Here is a 20,562-nt window from a genome sequence, read left to right as displayed (position 1 = left end):
AATAAGGATACAATATGTAAAAAATAAACAAGATTAAACAAGAAACATTTGAAAGCATTAATTCATTTAAGCGAGGGGTCATGATATTATAAAAATGAAATCATACGAAAATTTGTTGTAGAATTAAAAAAAAAAAAAAAAAGAAATAAAATACGGAAACGATAAAAAAGTATATATAGATCGTGATCAGCTGTATTTACAGCTGGTACAAATCAATTGGACTCGACAATCGACGAGCTTGGGACGCGCGACGCGAGGTGGCGCCCCGGGTCGCGGATCAGACTGGTGTGAAACTGGCATGCAACGAAGTCTCTTCCTGACCTGCAGCCTGACTAGACGAGGTGTAATACTGGAGAGCATATTTCTACGATAATTGATATGATACTTCTACTTAACATAGTTGGTCTTGTCTATAGCACCTAATTTTGATGGGGAGTGATAATACAATGTATTTAAAGTCTTGTTACCTGCGAATAGGATTATGATAAGTTAGTCACATTTTATAGAAATACGTCGCACAGATTTGAAACAACATTTATATCATTGATACAATGTGACAGGTATTCAAGAGACTGACACGTTAGGTAACATCGCTTTGAACACATTGATATTTCAAAATGAATGAAAATACATGCCTTGGTTGAGAAGTTATGTCGTTTGAGCTTTGAGTGGTTCCAAAGTTAAAAATCTGTTAAGTAATATTTTAGTATATGATATTGTTAATGAATAAAATAATAAAAATATAGATGATTTAAATAAAATCAATCGCTTTTTCAAGACATTTCTTACATAACAATAAAAAAAAATAGAAATAACTTAGAATAGCAAAATCGGGAAATTTGATACCATTTGTATAATAAAAGTGAACAATCAGGATACTAGTGTAAAATTATCGTTTTAAGAATAAAATAATTTATCAGCAATTATATTGTCAAATCCGATAATAATATCACTGATGACTTATTTACGACAAACTGTCTTATTACAAACTATATCTGCTTTTTTGTTACGAGTTATGAGTTAGATATTTAATTGTAATCGATCACGGTTTGATATCAATCGATAATATCATTTACAACCGATAAGATGTTATGAATCGTTTACTAACTGATGACAACTAGTAGTGGATATTGACTAGTGAAGTTTACTTCCAAACAACGTTGTTAGCAAAGCAAGTACTGGTAAGTAAAGATTTCTCGTAATAATTGTTAAAATGCAAACGGATTGGTTACCGACAATAACCGACACTATCTTGCTTTTGTCTGGACGATGCGAGACTGCGTCAATGACAGGTCACTGATCGAATGAACGATGCAACTTTGTGGCGGTGTAGATGTTGCGATAAAAATATTACCATCGTATATTAAGTTTTATTTTAAACTATATAATAATGTCTAATCACAATAAATATTATAAATTAGTGCTCAATTAAGTTACGTTGTTATAAATTTATATTAACTGTTTATTTTAGTCGTTTAGCCTTGACCGTTTGACAGACGTCGGGTGCGATAACGACGCTAATAATTTCAAATGTATTACGGATTGATTACGAACTGACAGCAACCGACAGTTGCAGTGTACTGATATGTAACCATAAATATCAGTCTGTTTAGCAGGTAACTATCGGCAATTTATTCATACGACCAGTACTTGCAAACCTTTGACAGTTAGTTATGGAGAAATAAAGCGACGCAATTAGATATTAAATAGAGAACACAAAAAATCTAATGACTATACGCCCAATAAATAACATTGATTTATTTTGAATATCGTTATGTAAGAATTGCTCTTTTTATAATTAAAACTTCGTTAAGCTTTGAACGCTTCGTAATTTAAATGTGTACTGCTTTTATCGTTATGTGCGTAATATAAGTCTTATATTAAATCTTGGATCTTTCAGTTCTTTGAGATAAATAAAATCTTGTACTAGAAGATATAAATGAATTTAATAAAACAGATAGAAGAAAGAGACGAGGTTGAAGAATTTCCAAGATTACAATATTGCAAGGCTGTATATATATACTACGAAATATATAAAAATTATCGCACCATTTTAGATCGTGGAAATAATTGAACAGAAATAATTTATCAATAAAAAAATATGTACGAAAAACATGTAAAATGAAAATAAATTAATATTCCTAATTATTATGTTATCATATTAGTTCTTTACAAGATAATAAACGCTAGTAAACATTATTTTTTTATAACGTTACAATAAGTTTTAAGATGTTCCAATTCAAGCCATTAGTAGGTCGAATTTCGAGTACTTTAATTTTAATGTCTGAATGTCATTATTGATCTAAAAGAGTGCGAGAATTTTAATAAATCTTTTAATATTAGCAGTATTAAATAATGTGTGTCAAACTAAAATAACAAGCCATAAAAGAAGGAGTGCAATTTATAAAATAATTATTCATAAGCATAATAATTTCAAATAAAAATGATTTTTAAGTGAGGTTACGTTTTAATATATTTTTAAGCGATGTGATATATTTGCAATTTTAGTAATAAGGGAGTTATTTAAATTTGATATTCAATCATATCTACTCGATCGATTTCAGTGAAATTTTATTTAACTATAATTCAAGATCCATGCGGCGTTTAAATAAATAATTAGCAGTTAATTGTTTCGAATGCTTACCCCTGTGTAAGAAGCACCATTCCACTCAAGTTGTTCCTGTTCAAGTTGTTCTTCTGGCGGTTCGTGTACTGGACTAATATTATTTACGCCACCATTACCAGCTGGCTTGGCTCTAAGGGCATTTCGTAGGGATATATTCGCTCGAGCAGCCGCATTTCTTCCGTGCCTGATGAATTCAAGTAAAGCGACGCCAAGTGCCAAGCCCATGCCTCCTATTAAAATATAAAATAGTCCAGCCACTTGAGTTAATGTTAACTCTTTACCGTGGATCTAGAAAAGAACATTTGTTTTTTTAAAAAAGAACCAAACATACACTAAAATATATTCTTTCATTAGAGTATCTTGTTACCTCGCCATCAATAGAACACTTAGCATCGATAAACCATTTTCGAACGAGTTGTTGCAGTTCCCCCTCATTCCTAAGAGCCTGTAGAGCCAAATTCACTCCATCCCTAGAAAGAGATGCTTTAGAATACATATGTAAAATATTAAATACGCAAGTGTTATCACATAAGTCGCAATGCGTCGCAACAATCACAAGCAATTTAAATATTCGCTCAGAAAATTCGCTATGCAACTGTATAGCGAATATTGCCTACCGTAGTTTAGATCCTTTTGGGAAAGCAATAGCAAAATCTTTGACTCCAGATTGGGTAACGGAGACCAGCATTTCACATGGCTTCTTAACTTCATCACTCCCCAGAAAAGAATCTGTAGATATGAATCCCATCCATAAGTCTTCTTGGACTTGAGTGGTTGATTTTGATGGTCGTTTAATATAATCCTGTAAAATGAAATAGTATAGTGGTCGAGGTACTTTTTTATACAGCTTAAAGATCTCGATTTAAGTAATCTTACCGCCGGGCATGTTGTCACTCTTGTATAGGTGTGAAGAGGCTCATTAATGCGACTCATAGTCAGGTAAGAAGCCATATTAGCGGTATAAATTGAGATTAGAATCAGTGCAAAGAAACACCAAACCACACTAACGATCCTCCCAGACAGAGACCTAAAAAGGCAAAACAATTCATGAATCTAGAAACAAAAATTTCAATAATACTTGTACCCAAATCAATAATAATATATTTCGTACAATTAAATACTAAAATATACACTGACCTCGGGGTAATGTCGCTACCCTGTTGCATAAAGGAGCCAAGCGAAAACCATATAGAATTCCAAAAGCTGAATTCATTTACGACCGTAGTCTGAAACATCCAAGACGTTTTGAATAAGAAATCGTCAAAGGATTTAACCATAACGTGGATAAAGCGAGACTGGAAACATCTAATACATATACCTACATTATTATGAAACATTTCGTTTAAATTTTAGTTATTAAATTATCTGAAAATATGGGTTGAATTTATCAAGCTAACCTTCCATAGGCTAAAACCACAAGAAATAGTGAAAAAAACAAACAAGATAAACATAATTCAATTATTTTTTTTATAAACCCTTCCCAACTATTGGTACCGGTAATTTCATGAATACATTATTACACTCTGTATTACTGCGCCAGCCGAGAGTGTCGCTAATAAGGAACAGTCTTTATTAGGAAATGACGTACAGGAGCCAATACACAGACTGACTACAATTTGAATATATATTTAAAGCGATCTCGTGATAATATTAAGACCGAATATTTAATCGAATGATATGGAAACGAAGCGTACTTTTTTATATGGATTTTAAAAAGTGCAAAAATCTTGTTATAAAGTCTCAAGAAGAGTATAATTAAGTAGAGTTTTAGTGTTTAAAGAGCCTTAATTAAAATTTCATTCGTGAAGAAAAGGGGTAAGCGTCAGTAAAGATGTTGAACTTCTAGATAAAGGCTTTTGATGTATTTAAAAAGAAGACGATGTATGCATAATTTATATGTACGTTTCAATAGCTTGACGATTCCATTTAAAAATAACAATTAAGAAAAAAAAATCAGTAGAATTAACTAATTATAACAATTTATCTACTGTTATCAGATACTACTTACACTTCCTTTTGGTTTAAAACTAAGTATTTAAATATCTGACTAATAATTCTACGAAATAGCCTACTGTACCAAGTTTGAATATTGTAACGAACATATTATAAAAATATAAAGTTTCTAGTTACCCTAGTTGTTGCAATTTCGTTGTTCTCGGTTGTATGAGAGTCGGTATAAGACATGACACGCCATTCATTCGGTGAAAACCTCGATACAACAAACAGACAGACGCTGACGCTAAAAATGCTGCCAAGGACGCAGAGCTAAAAACACAAAATCAGCATAAGATACAGCTTCAAACATAAATATTTTTAATTTTATGAAAAAATCAAATGGGGTTCGTACTCGAATCAGAGAACGATAAGTAAAGATTGATAACTAATACGGGACCAATACTAATTCATATTTATAACAAGCTTTACGCCCGGCACAGTGCATTTAGTTTGAAAACAATTATTCGATTCGAATCGCACTTATTTTTATGTTGAACGAACTATTCCAGAAATCTTCCCACCAGTACTAACAACATTTGGAAAAATTGTATCCTATGGACATCGATAAATACGTATCGAATACCATCATATGGTTCCGTATCGATATAATATAATTAATTATTATAATATTAAATATATTTGAATTTAATTTTTAAATGTAATAGATGAAAAATTATAATTTTTTTTTATATCTTACCCATATTTCCCTAGATAAGGGACGAAGGAAGCTAAAAATAGTAGCCATGTCTGACGGAGTATTCTTCTCGGTTTTCACGTCGAACGATAAGAAGGGCTTGCTGAAGTCAATGATTTGTTCTCGTTCTACGTTTACGGTCAATGGTGCTATTACCAAATCCACCTCCTAGATAATTGAGAAATCATTTAGTAACATAGCTTGAGTATTTCATTTCATTTGTTCTTTGTATTGATTTTTCAGCTTGAAAAGCAATATTGATGTTACTGGCACAAGAGACGTCTTATATGTCACACTTTTTACTTACAGTCCCATTGTCTACAGCTGATGTCGACTATCAGATATATTAGATTATATATATATATATAAAAAAACTGTAATACGAGTGCAGTTTTGATCAAATCATAAAAAAAAATCAACAAATTTGTATTGAAATGAGTACGTAGGTACTCAAAGCGATGTTGCTAAAGAGAACTGTACCGATCCTGAGAATATAAGAATTAATTAAAGTTTTTCATCTGTTGCATAATTTTCCTAGAATTGCAATTCAATATTAACATTCTACGTAATTCCTTTACTAAGATAAATTATTACTTTTTATTAAATCATTAATATTTGTTTTATCTTTAATTCTTAAATTCATTCAAAGGACGGACGCAACTGAACTTTGAATGAGTTTATTAATAATAGTTTCCATATGTATATTCGTTCTGATATTAAAAAATAGTACATATTCTAAATATTCGCTCTATATTAAAATAAATAGGATCCCACAAAAGAAGGGTGAAAACTTAGTCCATATTATTATTATTAAACTTAGTTATTGGTATTGCGACAATGTTGTATCACATTTACCAAAGCAGTATGTATTTTCTATATTCACTACCTACGCGTTCCTCTTATCAAATAAAGTAAACCTTAAAAGTACATGTTGTAATACAACTCAAACAAGGTAACACCGTGTAGACGTAACGCGTTGCTTTGTACTCGCTCGTGTATAAAACGAGAGGTACTCAAATATCCTTCAGATATTAATATTTAACACGCAATAAAGGCCCTTACGTCAAACGACAATATAAGAAGTCGTTTTATCCAAATAAAAAGGCCCAAGTCCTCACAGTTACCCATCGATTGGAGATAGCGCAAATAGCAAATCTGAAAGCGCTCTTATGGAAATTTTCGTAGCGATATTCAGTGACACACTTCTAGTCCGTCTTTGTGGTATATTTGACATTCGTTGCTGTTCCAGACACTAGATATGTAAAACATTATGACGTTGCTCCGATATCATTTCGGGAAAGAGCGATGTCTCGACAAATATATCGTTCAATAGACGGTATTATTTTATCGTTATTATCTTCATCTTCGAAAGTTTATTAATTTAAGCTGTTTACTTGTAACGTCTAAAATTTAGCGTGTGATATTTAGTGTTTTAAGGTCGCCAAACTGTTGGTTCTAATTTGTTCACCAAAAGTTTGGTCGAACAACCAACAAAATAAGTAAATAATAAAAATATCTCACTAAATATAATATTAAAACACATCCTTTTATAAAATTGTTATATTTTCTAACATAAAATGAGGTGAGAGCCGGAAAATATGCTATATCTTACTTCAAATATAAGCCTACACTATTCACCTACATTATTTATATATTTAATAAATAAACAACTTACGGAAAATAATTTTGGAAGAAATTATTAAGACTATATTCAAAACATTACTGCAAAATATTCATATTGAATGTCCATAAGGAAACTTATGGCCACACACACACATCTTTAATATAGTTTTAGCAAACATCTTTTATGTATACACTCTTTTATATTAGTTCAAAGATTATGAATAGCAGTTCCGAAGTCTTTGTGAAGTAGTTTCGTAAATTCATGCAAATTCAATTCTTGTAAAAACTTAAGCCACCGCTCTCTGTAATACTGTTTAGCATTTCAATACTAATGGATTGGAGGTCATTGCTTATGGATGGTTTTAGTGAGCTTTCGAGTTTGACATGTTCCAGAACATTCGGAATGGCGACGTTACTTTTGTTACTTGGAAACTATTTTCAAATTACATTTGATTTTAACATCTTTAAAAGTATTTTTGTCTCAGGTACATCTTTACATAATAATAAGAATTTAAGTACGCCAAATTTTTTTTTTCTTTTAATTCGGTTAATTGTGGTGATTATGTATGTGGCCTCGTTAATCTTCATTTGCATCGTAAATAAGAAAAAATAATAATTATGAAACATTTAAATACTGATATATCTCGATACAAAATATTTCGATAAAGCCGTGGGAGGAGATGCCGCGAGCGCTAATAACGTTGCTCGAAGATATTTTTTCAAGAGCGTTACGTATGAGGTATGTTACTTATAGATGTGAGCGATAAAGAAATGGCGCTGAAGATTTACGCTACGTGAGATCCTATAAAATGGGAATCCTTTAACACACATACTGTCTAGTATATAAAATATCAACATTCAAAGGCTATATCGAAATATATCGAAAATAAATCTGATTTTCGAAATTGTATGTGTGAAAGTTACGATCAAACTTACATTTATTGTATTCTTGTCGATGATATCGGGCAAGAGTATGTTATATTTCAATAAATATTTTTGTTTTGTATTTTAGATTAAAAATTCATATTACAAAACAAAAGATGGAGCGCGTTGAACGTTATAGTGAAGCAATAAAAGCGAATACAAAATGAAAAGCGAATGCAAAATATTCGTAAAAAGTGCTGTCATTTTGATTATTAATTAATAATTTATGAATTAAGAAAAGACGCGTCGTTCACTTTGGTGTTCCGCGTCACTCTGGTTGTTCTAATAATAAAATCAGGTTTAAAATAAAAGATTTACCTTTCGTACGAGCTCTCCAACCAGACCATCCCAACCTCCAATCATCTTGGGGTTTTCGTTTCCATAATTATTGTCCTTTACAAGTCGTATTTCAACTGTGTGACAAGCAGAAGTGTATATTTAAAAATAGTGAGAGTGTGACAACAACGCTTACTTGGATACAGGTTGTCATATCAATTTTCAATAAAATTTAATAAGTCGTTTTCAAGAAGGCTAATACTTTGGTAATTATAGGGCCTATCTCGATATATGTCACCGTAAAATTGTCGACTGTAAACTGTCGAAAGATTGTGAACCGTAACATACTGCTTACAATTTTAACGCATTTCTTTTCGGTAGATTGTAATCTATCGAAGTCAATAACAGTTAAATTATATAAACCCTAACCTAACCTGAGCGAAATATTATGAACTATCGAAATTGTATAATATATTTTTTATTGTAAGTTGAATAACCGTTTACAATCTTTCGACAGTTTACAATTGCGCGAAATAGATTGTAATCTAACGTTATTTAGAATTTTACGATGATATATACATTGAAGATCGCACCTAGTAACGCAACGTCAACGCAAATATAATTTTTCTAAGAATCAATAAGAGCTACATTTAAAATATAACAACAAACTATTCATATTGAATGTCTATAAAGAAACTTATAGCGAAACATCATATTTATATTAAATATACTTTAAAAATTAAAAAGTTACATAAAAAAAAAAAAAACTCATTGTTTTGTTTATTAATCATAGTTAATTTTAGTTGTGTTTGGACTTATACATTTTTAAGTTCGGAATTAGCATTAAAATCGTCATACTTACACGTAATCTCCAACTTCTCCAGCACAAGGTAGGTGAGGTCAACACAGAATCCCTTGAATTGCGAATTGTCGTTATCATAGTCGGTATTGCGTGAGATATAAGGTTCTTCGATGATTGTCGCCACAATGTAAGTCTTATTACGATCGTAATGTCCAAGCTCCTTCAAGCCAGGTAGTTTGCTAGAAATAGGGATCAGCCCCTTGTTGTCGTACCAGGTTCCAATCTAAAAAATATAAAAAATAAGAAAAACTAATAGTTTTAGTGTTACAGTACCACTTATTCAGATAGACATGTTATTATTTTCAAAGTATATCTATATAATTTATGTTAACAATCAAAGTTCCTATATAATAGTTCGCTCCTCTAAGTTTTTACAATGTTCTGCTGCCTTGACTCTTTAGATAGTCGTCTCACGCACACTAAGACATCTTGTAACTCACAACGTCACTCATACTAATGCATGCCGGTAATTTATCGAGGAGGGACGCGCCTTCACGACTGGATAAACCTATATAAGATACCTAAACCGATACTTCTTCCTTTATCGTAACTATATTGAGGCGTTTAATACTTATAAAAAAATTAGAAATTTTTGGTAATGGTTGTATTAGGACATTTTATTTTTTATTTTTATGGTATAGGTTGGTGGACAAGCATATGGGCTACCTGATGGTAAGTGGCCACCACCGCCTATAGACAATGGCGCTGAATGTTAACCATTCTTTACATCGCCAATGCGCCACCAACCCTGGAAGCAAAGATGTTATGTTCCTTGTGCCTTTAACACTGACTCAGTCACCCTTTAAACTGGAATACAACAAAACTGAGTAGGTACTGTTGTTTTGCGGTAATGTATCTGATGAGTGGCTGGTACCTACCCAGACGGGCTAGCACAAAGCCCTACCACCAAGTAAAATTAATTTCAATAAAATCATAATAAAATATTTTTATAATATCGAATTTAAATATTATAACAATGGGACAAGGAGAAAGGTAAACTGGTATAGCTTAGTGACCAATTTCTATATTCATGTGAAACATAACGACGTGAAATGCTTTAAGGTGTTACCCTGAGTGCAGTGTAGAACGTTTCAGTGGAATCAGATTTGTACCACAATCCTATACTTAGTGATACTGGGCTTACAGAAGTAAAGTGTTTAAAAGGAAATGGACATTGAGAGGATTATTCTCATGTATTCACTGGAAATACGATTTTTCACGCCAAGTTTATTTGAAATTAAATCTAAGGATTAAACGAATATGGTTAAGCTTCAAGACGTGTTCCAACGGTTTTAATACTAAGTTCTAAGCCAGGCAAGTAGTACTAAATTTTCCTATGCATAGTTTATGTTTATAATTAATTTCGTGAAGTTAAGTTTATCTCGGCGGTGAAGGATAACCTCGTGATTTTGATCCAACACGTGCCGTGTTGGATCGAAATGACTGTTACTTTTTAATATATTAAAATAGTGATGAATTTAAGCTATTTGAATATTTAAAAATAATCTTCAATCTACCTTGACCAAATCTCCGTCCACAGTCATTTCCACAACTTGAAGTGTGAAGTTACGTCGGTGACCTGCTTCGTTGAATCGAATAAGACCAGTCAAGCCGTCCATCTCCGTCTGTAGGAAATAATACAAAATCTACATGCTTTAAATATGATCACATATTTTTTTACTTTAACTCCTAATTCCTTACTTATATAATAGCCTTACTCTCCTTTACAGCATTATCCAAACTCACCAACCAAATGCACTTAGAGCATTTAAGCCGATCTATAATGTTTCCCTCGAGACAACATCTATGCTGATATAATTTGAAATGTAAATTATAATATTCATCTCTGATAGCCAAATACGAACAAATACGAATTTATTAAAAAAATTGTAGTGATTATGTTCTATTAAAAAAAAAAAATACGTATACTTTTTCAATAACATTCGATTTATCTAAAGCAATCGAACTAACGATGATGTATCATTGAATTACTAAACAAATCGACTTCTATTCCGTTCGATTATTTAGCCTAAAACTAATTACACATGGTCGAACTTAATTAATCGTATCGTGAAAACAACCGCGCACTCTATATAAAAAAATGGACCAATACCCGACACCTGTGTAACCTAGTAATTTGAATCGAGTATTAGGCTGACTGATCACTGGATTTATAGCAATATACCATGATATTATTATAAGTTCAGAATATCGTAGTGTTCAGTAAATGTTTATTCCTCTATCATCATTCCTCTAAACTATCAACAATGGCATATGATTTTGTAACATACTGTGTAAACTTCAAAAACATTTATACGATATCATTTTCATAAAAGATAGATGTTTTGAGTTAATATATTTAGAATAAAATTCTTTTACAATGATTATTAAGTTTCGTATATTTTTTTAAATCTACCCGTATTACCTTTAGTTATTAGATGTTGATTAATAATTATAATATAATAATAGTTTGTTGCATACAACAATCTAAATTTATGTAGTTACTTAAATTTAAGATTAGACAAAAGTTTGTACTAATCAAAGCTACCAACATTGCGATACACAGCGATGTATTAAGTGAATAAGCAGCCTATTTTTTGATTCTGTTCTGTCTTGCAGGTTCACAAGCCCCGATATCGATTTGTAAAAAATCGTTCACCGTATAAAATTTTCGGCTCTAACATATAATAATGTATGAAAGTAAAAAACCATTTCCCATCTTTCGACGGTTCAGTTTCAGTTTCGTTCGAAATTGGAATTATATTTTGGAAGAATCGTTACTTCTGATGTAATCTAATAAAAACTTTTAATCTAATCTAATTCTTAATTTAAATATCATTTAATGTTGTCTTAGATTTTCGCGATTATTACACATTGAAATAAAACTAGTTTTTTTTTTTTTGTCTGCTGATGTGTCTGCCCGTGACCACGAACACTGCAAAGTGCTCGAAACGTCGGGATGTTAAAATAATTAATATACGCGATTAAATCCGTTAAAAACTAGTTTTATTTCAATTAAATATCATTTTCATTATAAATTAAATATAGAGGTTGTATATATTTTTTAATGATTATACTTTAGTCTTTTGAATAATTCAACAATGCAATTCTTTATTATTATATGACACAAGGAACTGACAGGGGTATGTTGTTACTTGGTGGAAACTGGTGAAATATAAGATGTTCCATCGCATTCACAAAGGAAGGACAAAGGAAGCGAGAGATCTAACGTTAACGTTGCGTCATTTTCGTCTCGACGAAGCTCACGTAACGTAACGTTTCGTAACGTCGTTTTGGATTCGAATTTCTTATAGCAATAGCCATCCAAGTTACGATGAAATCACGAAAGGGTTGTACATTTCCGATTCGTCTTTCATAAATATTTTATGTACGTAACTGTCGAACAATACAAAATGTATATTCGACTTTTTTACTCTGAAATAGCACACATCGATTGGAAAGCGTAATGAAGCATTCGCTCACAGTCATTGAATATATGAATTGGCATCATTCATTCGCATAAGCAATACGGAATTTTAAATGTCTCTCGAGGATAGAATACGTAAAATCAAATCGAATAACTTCGCCATGTAAAAATATAAATACAATGCTGAAAATGAATTCTGATACTTATTCACAATAAGTACAGAAACATTTCTATATTAACACATATTTTTATATTTAGTTTAAAAATAATATATCTACATAAAGTTTTAAAATTTAAAAAGTCTTTATAATTAACAATGGCAATAATGAAATGAAGTATATTTCTGCCTTTCTAATAAACGCTTTACTATTTATAAATAATAATTGTCAAGTAAGTAGTTTCCTTTTGTTATAAATAAGCAATCGTTAAAGCATTAATATTCGTAAAAAATGGAAACCTTGAAATAAGGCTCCTCACGTTTATTAATAAGACAAAAACTGTTACGCGCTTGAAAATACGCACCCGTTTGATCATTCTGGAAATCCTTTCACCGAATTCGTAAGGGGCGATCTTATTGTTGGGGTTGCAATCGATGATTTTGCTGTTTGTGGTATTAGCGTTGCGCCTCATGGTGCCACGGAGGAAGTCGGGCTTTTTGCGGAGCAGGCGAAGGATGGAATCGATGAGCACTTGGACTGCATCATACATCAGAGCTGCTTGGGCCTATTAATAAACATCAAATAATATATGTCAATAATAAACAAGCTATTATAAAGTACAAAACACAGTACGAAGAATGTTACCAACGAGACGACAAATATCTAGCTCTAGTTTTTTACCAACATTCTAAAGTACTCGATGAAAACGCTGGTCTAATTTAAGAAAGCGACAATCGTATCCTGTGCACCTTCATCGAAACATATTGTGAAATCAAAAAAAAATAGTCACATGTATACATATGTGTAGTCAAAGAAAAATTAAAAAGCGTCAATTAAACAAAGGAACGGTTGTTTAGTTGACGCTGACCCTACCGTTTCACTTCAGTGCTATTTTAATAGTAATTGTATATTAATTTGTTTATTAAGACTTATGTTTATAACATAACATTTGAAAGATGAAAATTATCGGTAACTATATTTGGATAATTACCACAATACGTATTTATTACTTAAGAATGATTTTTATTGTGATGGAGAGTATTGACGTAAAAATCTTTAAAATAATATTCGATAAAAGTGGTCAAAATATTTATACAGAATTAACTAAGATTTACGTTTGTATCAATAGACCACATTAAAAAGTATATAAGAAAAAAACCATATCATCATTGGCAAGAAGCGAACATTTACACAGATCGCCAACTGAATGTTTAATTAGAATTTCATAATGATTTGGGAACGTGCCCCCCCAGAATTGTTCTCACTTGATATTACAATCACGTAAATATGTAATGGCAACCTACACCCCTGTTTTTAGTGACCCTTGCCTTCGAGATGAATCTCAATGAACTTCTTCGCGTCTGGAAGGGATCTTAATTGAAGCCTTGGGTCTATCCGTTTGTATTGATTTTACTATCGTTCGTTGAAATCTAATATACATTTGTAAAGGGTTTTGTATATCTTGTAATACTAATTGTGTTTATTCTGTATCAGCGATAACGTTCGAAATAATACTATTCATTTAAATCGGTAATTGAAAAGTAATGATATTATCTTTAATTAAATATGATTTAAAAAAAAATTGATTATGTTATCCGACAGATGTGACACATCAAATTAATTCATAGTTAAATTATTACGGAGTAAAGTAAATAAAAAATAGCTTGGTTTTTTTTTTTGCATAATTGTCATGATTTTATAACAGAACGTCATGTCGTTTGCCGTCACGGCTTACGAGTCGGTTTCACTACCAATCGCGCCATTAGACGTTTCCCATACCAATTGAATATTTTGCTTCATATATAAATGAGAAGTTATCATAAAATCGTTAATAATACGTTAAAATCTATTGAGACGCAGTGGTACTATTTGTATTCGAATTTACTTAAGCCTTAAGGTTGATGTAGTCTACGTGCGGTACAATAGTACGTAATATTGTAATTATTCAGATGACTGTGCCTATAAACCATACTGAGCAAATATATTTAACCTATTAAATATGGGAATATAGAGATCTTTTACCACTTTGGTTCGGTTTCTATGTTATCGGTGGTAGGGCTTAGTGCAGGCAAAATTATGAGTGTGATTATATTAGTGCTATCGTCAGTCAGCAAAGGTGACCAATCGCCACCAGACTATCAATTTGCTTGTCTGCCTTCAGTTCCTTTTTGGAATGAATCCGTTGAGCCGTATCGACTTATTTGATAAATAAAATAACGGCATGACCATGAACAGAAGGTTTGAAACTTATTCCACCACGCTGCGCAAACGCGAGTTGATATAGTAGATTTTCATACACGTGCAGATTTTTCACGATGTTTTTCTTAAATCCTCGAATAAGTGATGTATTAAAAAAAAACAGTACTGGTACTTCAAATCCCGACCCGGGTTTGAATTCGAAATAATCAGTTAAAATTATTGTGATCTAATCGAAAGCACCCATTGGGCTGTTGATTTTAATTTTAAATGTCCGCGGTAAACGCTATTTTGTGTACAATTCTCAAATAATAGTCGACATCTATTACCATCATCAATATTTTGCATAATTGGCATAAAAGTAAAACATCTCTAAGAAATGCGAAAGATTCTGAACGAAAAATGTTATAATTGGATCGCAATTACTCACCGAGATCGATTCGCGTCGCCATTGATCAATAAAGTTTTGGACAATCTTCCTAGAAAGGTCGAGTACTCGGAAACCGGTTATGTTAATGGCACCGAACTCTGCTACCTCTTTATCCCAATGATCATCCATCACCTGAAACAATGCGTAAATTTACCGACCTTAATTAAACTTGCCAAGTGCGAATTGTGTTTCTAATACACACCTGTACAACTGTTTTAAAGTCGCACGGCCTAATCACCCAATGATTTTAACTCGCCTTGAGTCCTTAATGTACTTGTCTTAATATAATTATATTTATATACAAACGATGAAAATAAGAATTATTTTTTGTGTAATACAATATTTGTAAGCTTACCATTATATCAGGAAAGTTTTTTTTTAAATGTCATACTCGATGCACTTTATGGTCATTTTATTGCTATCCGCCCATAACCAAAATCCATTTATAAAAATTAAAGTCGTACCGAAGCAGTAACAACCGCAATTTGTAGCATTATACCTGGGTACGAGATAGCTGGGAGATACCATAGTTTGCCTTAACGATAACTGGTCGGGATACTCACCAAACCACTCAAGAAGTAATGGTAGTTTCGTCGGCCGAGTCTCACATCACGTACGTGTTGAATTAGTGTATCTTTAGCTAGTTTAGTGCACGAGTCGAGTACAACATATTTGTTGCTCCAACGATCCAGCATCTCGAGCGAGCTAAGAAATGTGACCACTTCAGTAGCATTAGACACTCGTTTCACATTCGTAATCCGGAATGACTCTTTCCCAGGTTGAAGACTCTGGTATAACTGCTGCAGACGCAGGAGACCTGGAAGTATAAATATTATGAATATTGTTTTTGAAAATGTTTAATTATGATGTAAATATATGTTTATCAATATATTTATATTATACATGTATAGTTAATAAAATGAATCTGGTTTTGTATATGTCCTTAGAAAATGAATATTACTAATATTATTATTATATTAAACTGAATAGTCTGTATGTTTCGAACACCCTTGTCACAATGTAATATTCCTAAAATTTAACAGCACGTATTATTGGGAAAGAGATTAGTTTTGGCGCGTATGAAACTGCTTGGAGCTATAATTTTAGAGGAATTGTTTTAAGTTTAATCATACTAATATTTTTATTTTTAAATCTATATATATACATAATTTTTGTGTATTTGTGTATCCAACGAAACTCCTTTAAACGGCTGGGCCGATTATGATGTATATTTTTGAGTGTAATTAAGTAGGTCTCTTTAAATTGGATTGGATGAATAAGCGGTGCTGCGATCGGGAAATAAATATCATTTTTATTTCAACTAGAAAAAGCCGGGATGGGCGCCTAGTAATTTTATAACTAAAGTAATTGAATAATAGTTTATTTGCATAAAACATGATATAATACATTTTCATACACAAATACATGTCCAGTCACAAAAGGGACATGCAAATATTATTTTAGATTTATAGAATTACGTAACTAGAACGTTTGTATGTTTATTCCATAATTTCAAATAAGTTAAAATGTATTCATCGTATCGTACCGTATTCATAATTGTCAATACCTACACTACATTAAATCAAATGTCATGTCAGTATAAATCACAAAATTAAATAATCGATAGTAATTAAATTGTCACTGAATATATTGTACATAAAAACTATAATGTCATTTATGATTTACGCTCTATCTGTCAGAAATTCTTTGCTTTCTTGGCATAAACAAAAGCCACAAGTATAAAAAAAAAAAAAACAAAATCATTCGTGCAATATTTTTTATTTTTTTTTAAATAATGATCATCATGTGATAGCAATTTTTTGAGCTTAGAGTAATTTTGCATTTCGAATTTTGTATTTTTGGTTGATGCCTTGTGTTAAATGGAATTATATTACCACGTGTATCAAATAAATCATTCTTATACATTTTCATGAAACATGTATATTAAAATTTAAAAAGCGTGGAGTTAATGCTTGTTGACTTCCAGGCAGGAGACATAACATACATATATAATTGTATTTAACTAACATGACTGTATTTTTAGATGTTGAAAAAGAGTAACAACTGAGTTTCTTGCCGGTTCTTCTCGGTAGAATCTACATTCCGAACTGGCAGCTTTACTTAAAATAGTTTGTTAAATGACGATTCAAAAGTGCTTGTAAAGGCCTACTTGAATAAAGTATATTTTGATTTGATTTGATTTGATGAAGTTAAGCACGGGGAAATATGTTAGCGGTAGAACAGCTGATAGCTGGGCGCCTTATTATAGGAAGTAAACAGAATATAAATATGCTTTATTAATTTCAAAGTGCTAAAAATTTAAATAATTCTGTGAAGTAAACCTTTTTAAAGTCAGTTCGAGTTTGATTAAGTGATGGGTCACACTTTAAGAATAAAGGTCCGTAGCAATTCATTTCAAAGGGTAAAAGAGAGTCCTCAGTAATTAATAATGCTAATGAAAAATTCTTTAGTTTCTCGTTTCACTGTAATATAAAACAATTTCAAGTCAAATATATACATAACAGTAGCTTTCGCTCGGATTCTTCATGCCATTATTTATATGTTCACACATACGAGTAATTACATATTTTGTAAAAATGATTATACTTATTCGAAACGCCTTTCCAATACCCCAACGCGAGCAATGTTATATAAACGCAAACGGGACAAATAAATAAAATACATGTATATTAACGCAGGAGTGTCTACAGCATATTCCAACCACAGAAAGAGTACAGAGATCTTAAATAATCTATGAAATTCATAATGGATAAAAATGTGTCTTGGAATATAAGTATAAGTACAATTTATGTGATTATAAGTAGTGGAATAGTTGTATTATAAATCAAAATATATTAATCATGAACTGTTTCACGCATTCAATATGTAGTGAGATTTGTTAATTGCTAATCCTTCTACGATTAGAATAGGTATAATAAGTTTGGCGAGCCAAGATGGCCGGTGGTTAGAATGCATGCATCTTAACCGATGATTGCGGGTTCAAGCCCAGCCAAGCACAACTGATCTTTCATATGCTTAATTTTATAATTCATCTCATCAAGGAAAACATTGTCAGGTAACAATACATGTATCCACCACACCGAATAAGAGCAGCATGGAACAAACTTTAGCCCAGTATTGGGATATTTATAGGCTGTAAACTAATAAGTTTGAACATGTTTAGTGTAAAAAAGCTTTTACGATAGTGTAAACACATCAATTACACATATATCAATAAGCCATTTTTTTATCTTATTAGTGACAACCTTTGTCACTTATAAGATTGAACATGTTTACTTTGAAAAGTGTTATAATGTTAATATTTGCGTTTAATATTGTTTATTGAGGAAGGTTATATGGCAGATATCTATCCGATACGCCTATTGTCCTAAGGAGAGGGGAAACCAACCAACCAGGAAAATGTATAGTTAGTTAATGGGATGTCAATTGCAGTGTATGTATTCATCATCGAAGTGAAACAGTGCATATTGCAATTATGACGTAGGTAACATAACGAGGTAGAGCTTATTGATATATAGATATAATATTCACCTATTAATTAATAATAATAATTGAATACTATTTTAAATTATACACTCAATTATAATAATAATATTTGATAATAATATGTATTGAGCTGAGCTGGCCTAGTATAGCTTAAGCCAAGAGTTTTATGTGCGACATCTATATACAAAACCGAGATGGCCCAGTGGTTAGAACGCGTGCATCTTAACCGATGATTTCGGGTTCAAACCCAGGCAGGTACCACTGAATTTTCATGTGCTTAATTTGTGTTTATAATTCATCTCGTGCTCGGCGGTGAAGGAAAACATCGTAAGGAAACCTGCATGTGTCTAATTTCAATGAAATTCAGCCACATGTGTATTCCAACAACCCGCATTGGAGCAGCGTGGTGGAATATGCTCCAAACCTTCACCTCAAAGGGAGAGAAGTGAAGTGGAGAGGAGGCCTTAGCCCAGCAGTGGGAAATTTACAGGTTGTTAATGGTATTGTAAAAAAAAAGGTATTGAAATGAGCTGAGCTGGCCTAGTGCAGTCCAAGCCTGGGCAAGAGTTTTATATGCGACATGCGTATCCACCAAACTGCATTGGAGTAGCTTGGTGGAATAAGCTCTGAAGAATCTGCTCAAAAATAGAGTCCTCAGCCCGCCAATGGCATTTATCGGCTGTTATTATATTTTACAACTAATTTAATTAGATAAAGTTTTATCTATGAATTTATTCATATGACATCAGCAAAACCCGACAGTGTGACGTTGTATTCTTGTGTGTAGAATATGAACATCTTGTATATTAATTATCACAACAATCTATTTAATAGTACTGAAGTTAATGTCCTACAATGTTAGCGAGTTATAACGTAGATTAAATCAATACATATTTTTATAATTATATATAGCCAAATAGTGTCGAAGTGGTTGCTTATTCTTAACAGTAATACATTTCATACCAAATAGCATAACTATTTGGTACTGACAAACTTTAGCGTTACAAATCTAATAAAATTAATACATAATAAAAATAGCTACAACTAAGAATTTTGAAGCTGTATATATGTATGTATATGTATGTATCAATAGCGCAATGGTTTACGCACCACCTAGCGATGTAAGTCGCAGATACGATCCTGAGCTTTTGGGCTTCTATCGTTCCCTATTCTAACACAAGCTTTAGGCTAAATTGGAGGGGCAAATAGGAATATAAGTAATTATTAAAATGGGGAATTTCTATATTCTTTATGTAATAAATCTAAGCCTTTTTATTACGTTATATTTTTAAGCCTTTTTTTCTATTACAATTGTTTTGTGATATCAATGTAGAATTACAATTATTCAGTGAACAGCTACGAACTATGAAAAGTGAGTTTTTGGCGCCAATTAAGTCAACTCAACGTTCATAATAAACGCCACAAATTTGAAATTTACACTGCTGTCTGAAAAAGTCTGGCTTCATTCAGAATTGATTGCGGTAAGCCTGCAAAAATGCGGTTAAAATTCGTCATGTAAACCAATTAACTCGTGTCGAGTACAAGTTAAAAAGTGTTCGTCAATAACAACATCAAAAGAAGAAATTTTTAATATAGTTACAACTTTATACTCCGCCATGTAAAAGTTAGTCGAGACTCTAAACAGAACTGTCTTCGATTATTTAAGCTAAGTTTTTGAAATAATAGATATTGAACAACTGGGTTTATTAGCGACACGTACGTATGTTTTTTATGTACAAATATTCGTAAACATTTGTTTGAAATTTTTTTTCAATAAACTCCAATATATTAAAGTAAATTAAACAACAACACATACATTACCCTGATCCCAATATAAGTAGCTA

At 31.8% G+C, this 20,562-nt stretch overlaps 1 protein-coding gene across 1 annotated transcript in view; it reads right to left on the bottom strand.

The window, feature by feature from the left end:
* Nucleotides 1-277: 277 nt before the first annotated feature.
* LOC125076218 (glutamate receptor 1-like) overlaps nucleotides 278-20,562 on the bottom strand; it is a 168,363-nt gene continuing 148,078 nt past the window's right edge. Inside the window, exons 6-19 of the mRNA XM_047688279.1 lie at nucleotides 15,775-16,028; nucleotides 15,212-15,343; nucleotides 12,950-13,150; nucleotides 10,518-10,625; nucleotides 9,001-9,223; nucleotides 8,181-8,275; nucleotides 5,319-5,483; nucleotides 4,757-4,891; nucleotides 3,764-3,852; nucleotides 3,503-3,653; nucleotides 3,244-3,428; nucleotides 2,994-3,096; nucleotides 2,645-2,914; nucleotides 278-349 (exon numbers count right to left, since the gene is read on the bottom strand). Of these exons, the coding sequence (XP_047544235.1) occupies nucleotides 278-349; nucleotides 2,645-2,914; nucleotides 2,994-3,096; nucleotides 3,244-3,428; nucleotides 3,503-3,653; nucleotides 3,764-3,852; nucleotides 4,757-4,891; nucleotides 5,319-5,483; nucleotides 8,181-8,275; nucleotides 9,001-9,223; nucleotides 10,518-10,625; nucleotides 12,950-13,150; nucleotides 15,212-15,343; nucleotides 15,775-16,028 (2,183 nt within the window). The remainder of the gene's footprint in view (nucleotides 350-2,644; nucleotides 2,915-2,993; nucleotides 3,097-3,243; nucleotides 3,429-3,502; nucleotides 3,654-3,763; nucleotides 3,853-4,756; nucleotides 4,892-5,318; nucleotides 5,484-8,180; nucleotides 8,276-9,000; nucleotides 9,224-10,517; nucleotides 10,626-12,949; nucleotides 13,151-15,211; nucleotides 15,344-15,774; nucleotides 16,029-20,562) is intronic.

The sequence above is a fragment of the Vanessa atalanta genome, chromosome Z (assembly GCF_905147765.1).
Source record: "Vanessa atalanta chromosome Z, ilVanAtal1.2, whole genome shotgun sequence".
Lineage (NCBI taxonomy): Eukaryota > Metazoa > Arthropoda > Insecta > Lepidoptera > Nymphalidae > Vanessa > Vanessa atalanta.
This window is presented reverse-complemented; position numbering and strand designations above follow the sequence as displayed.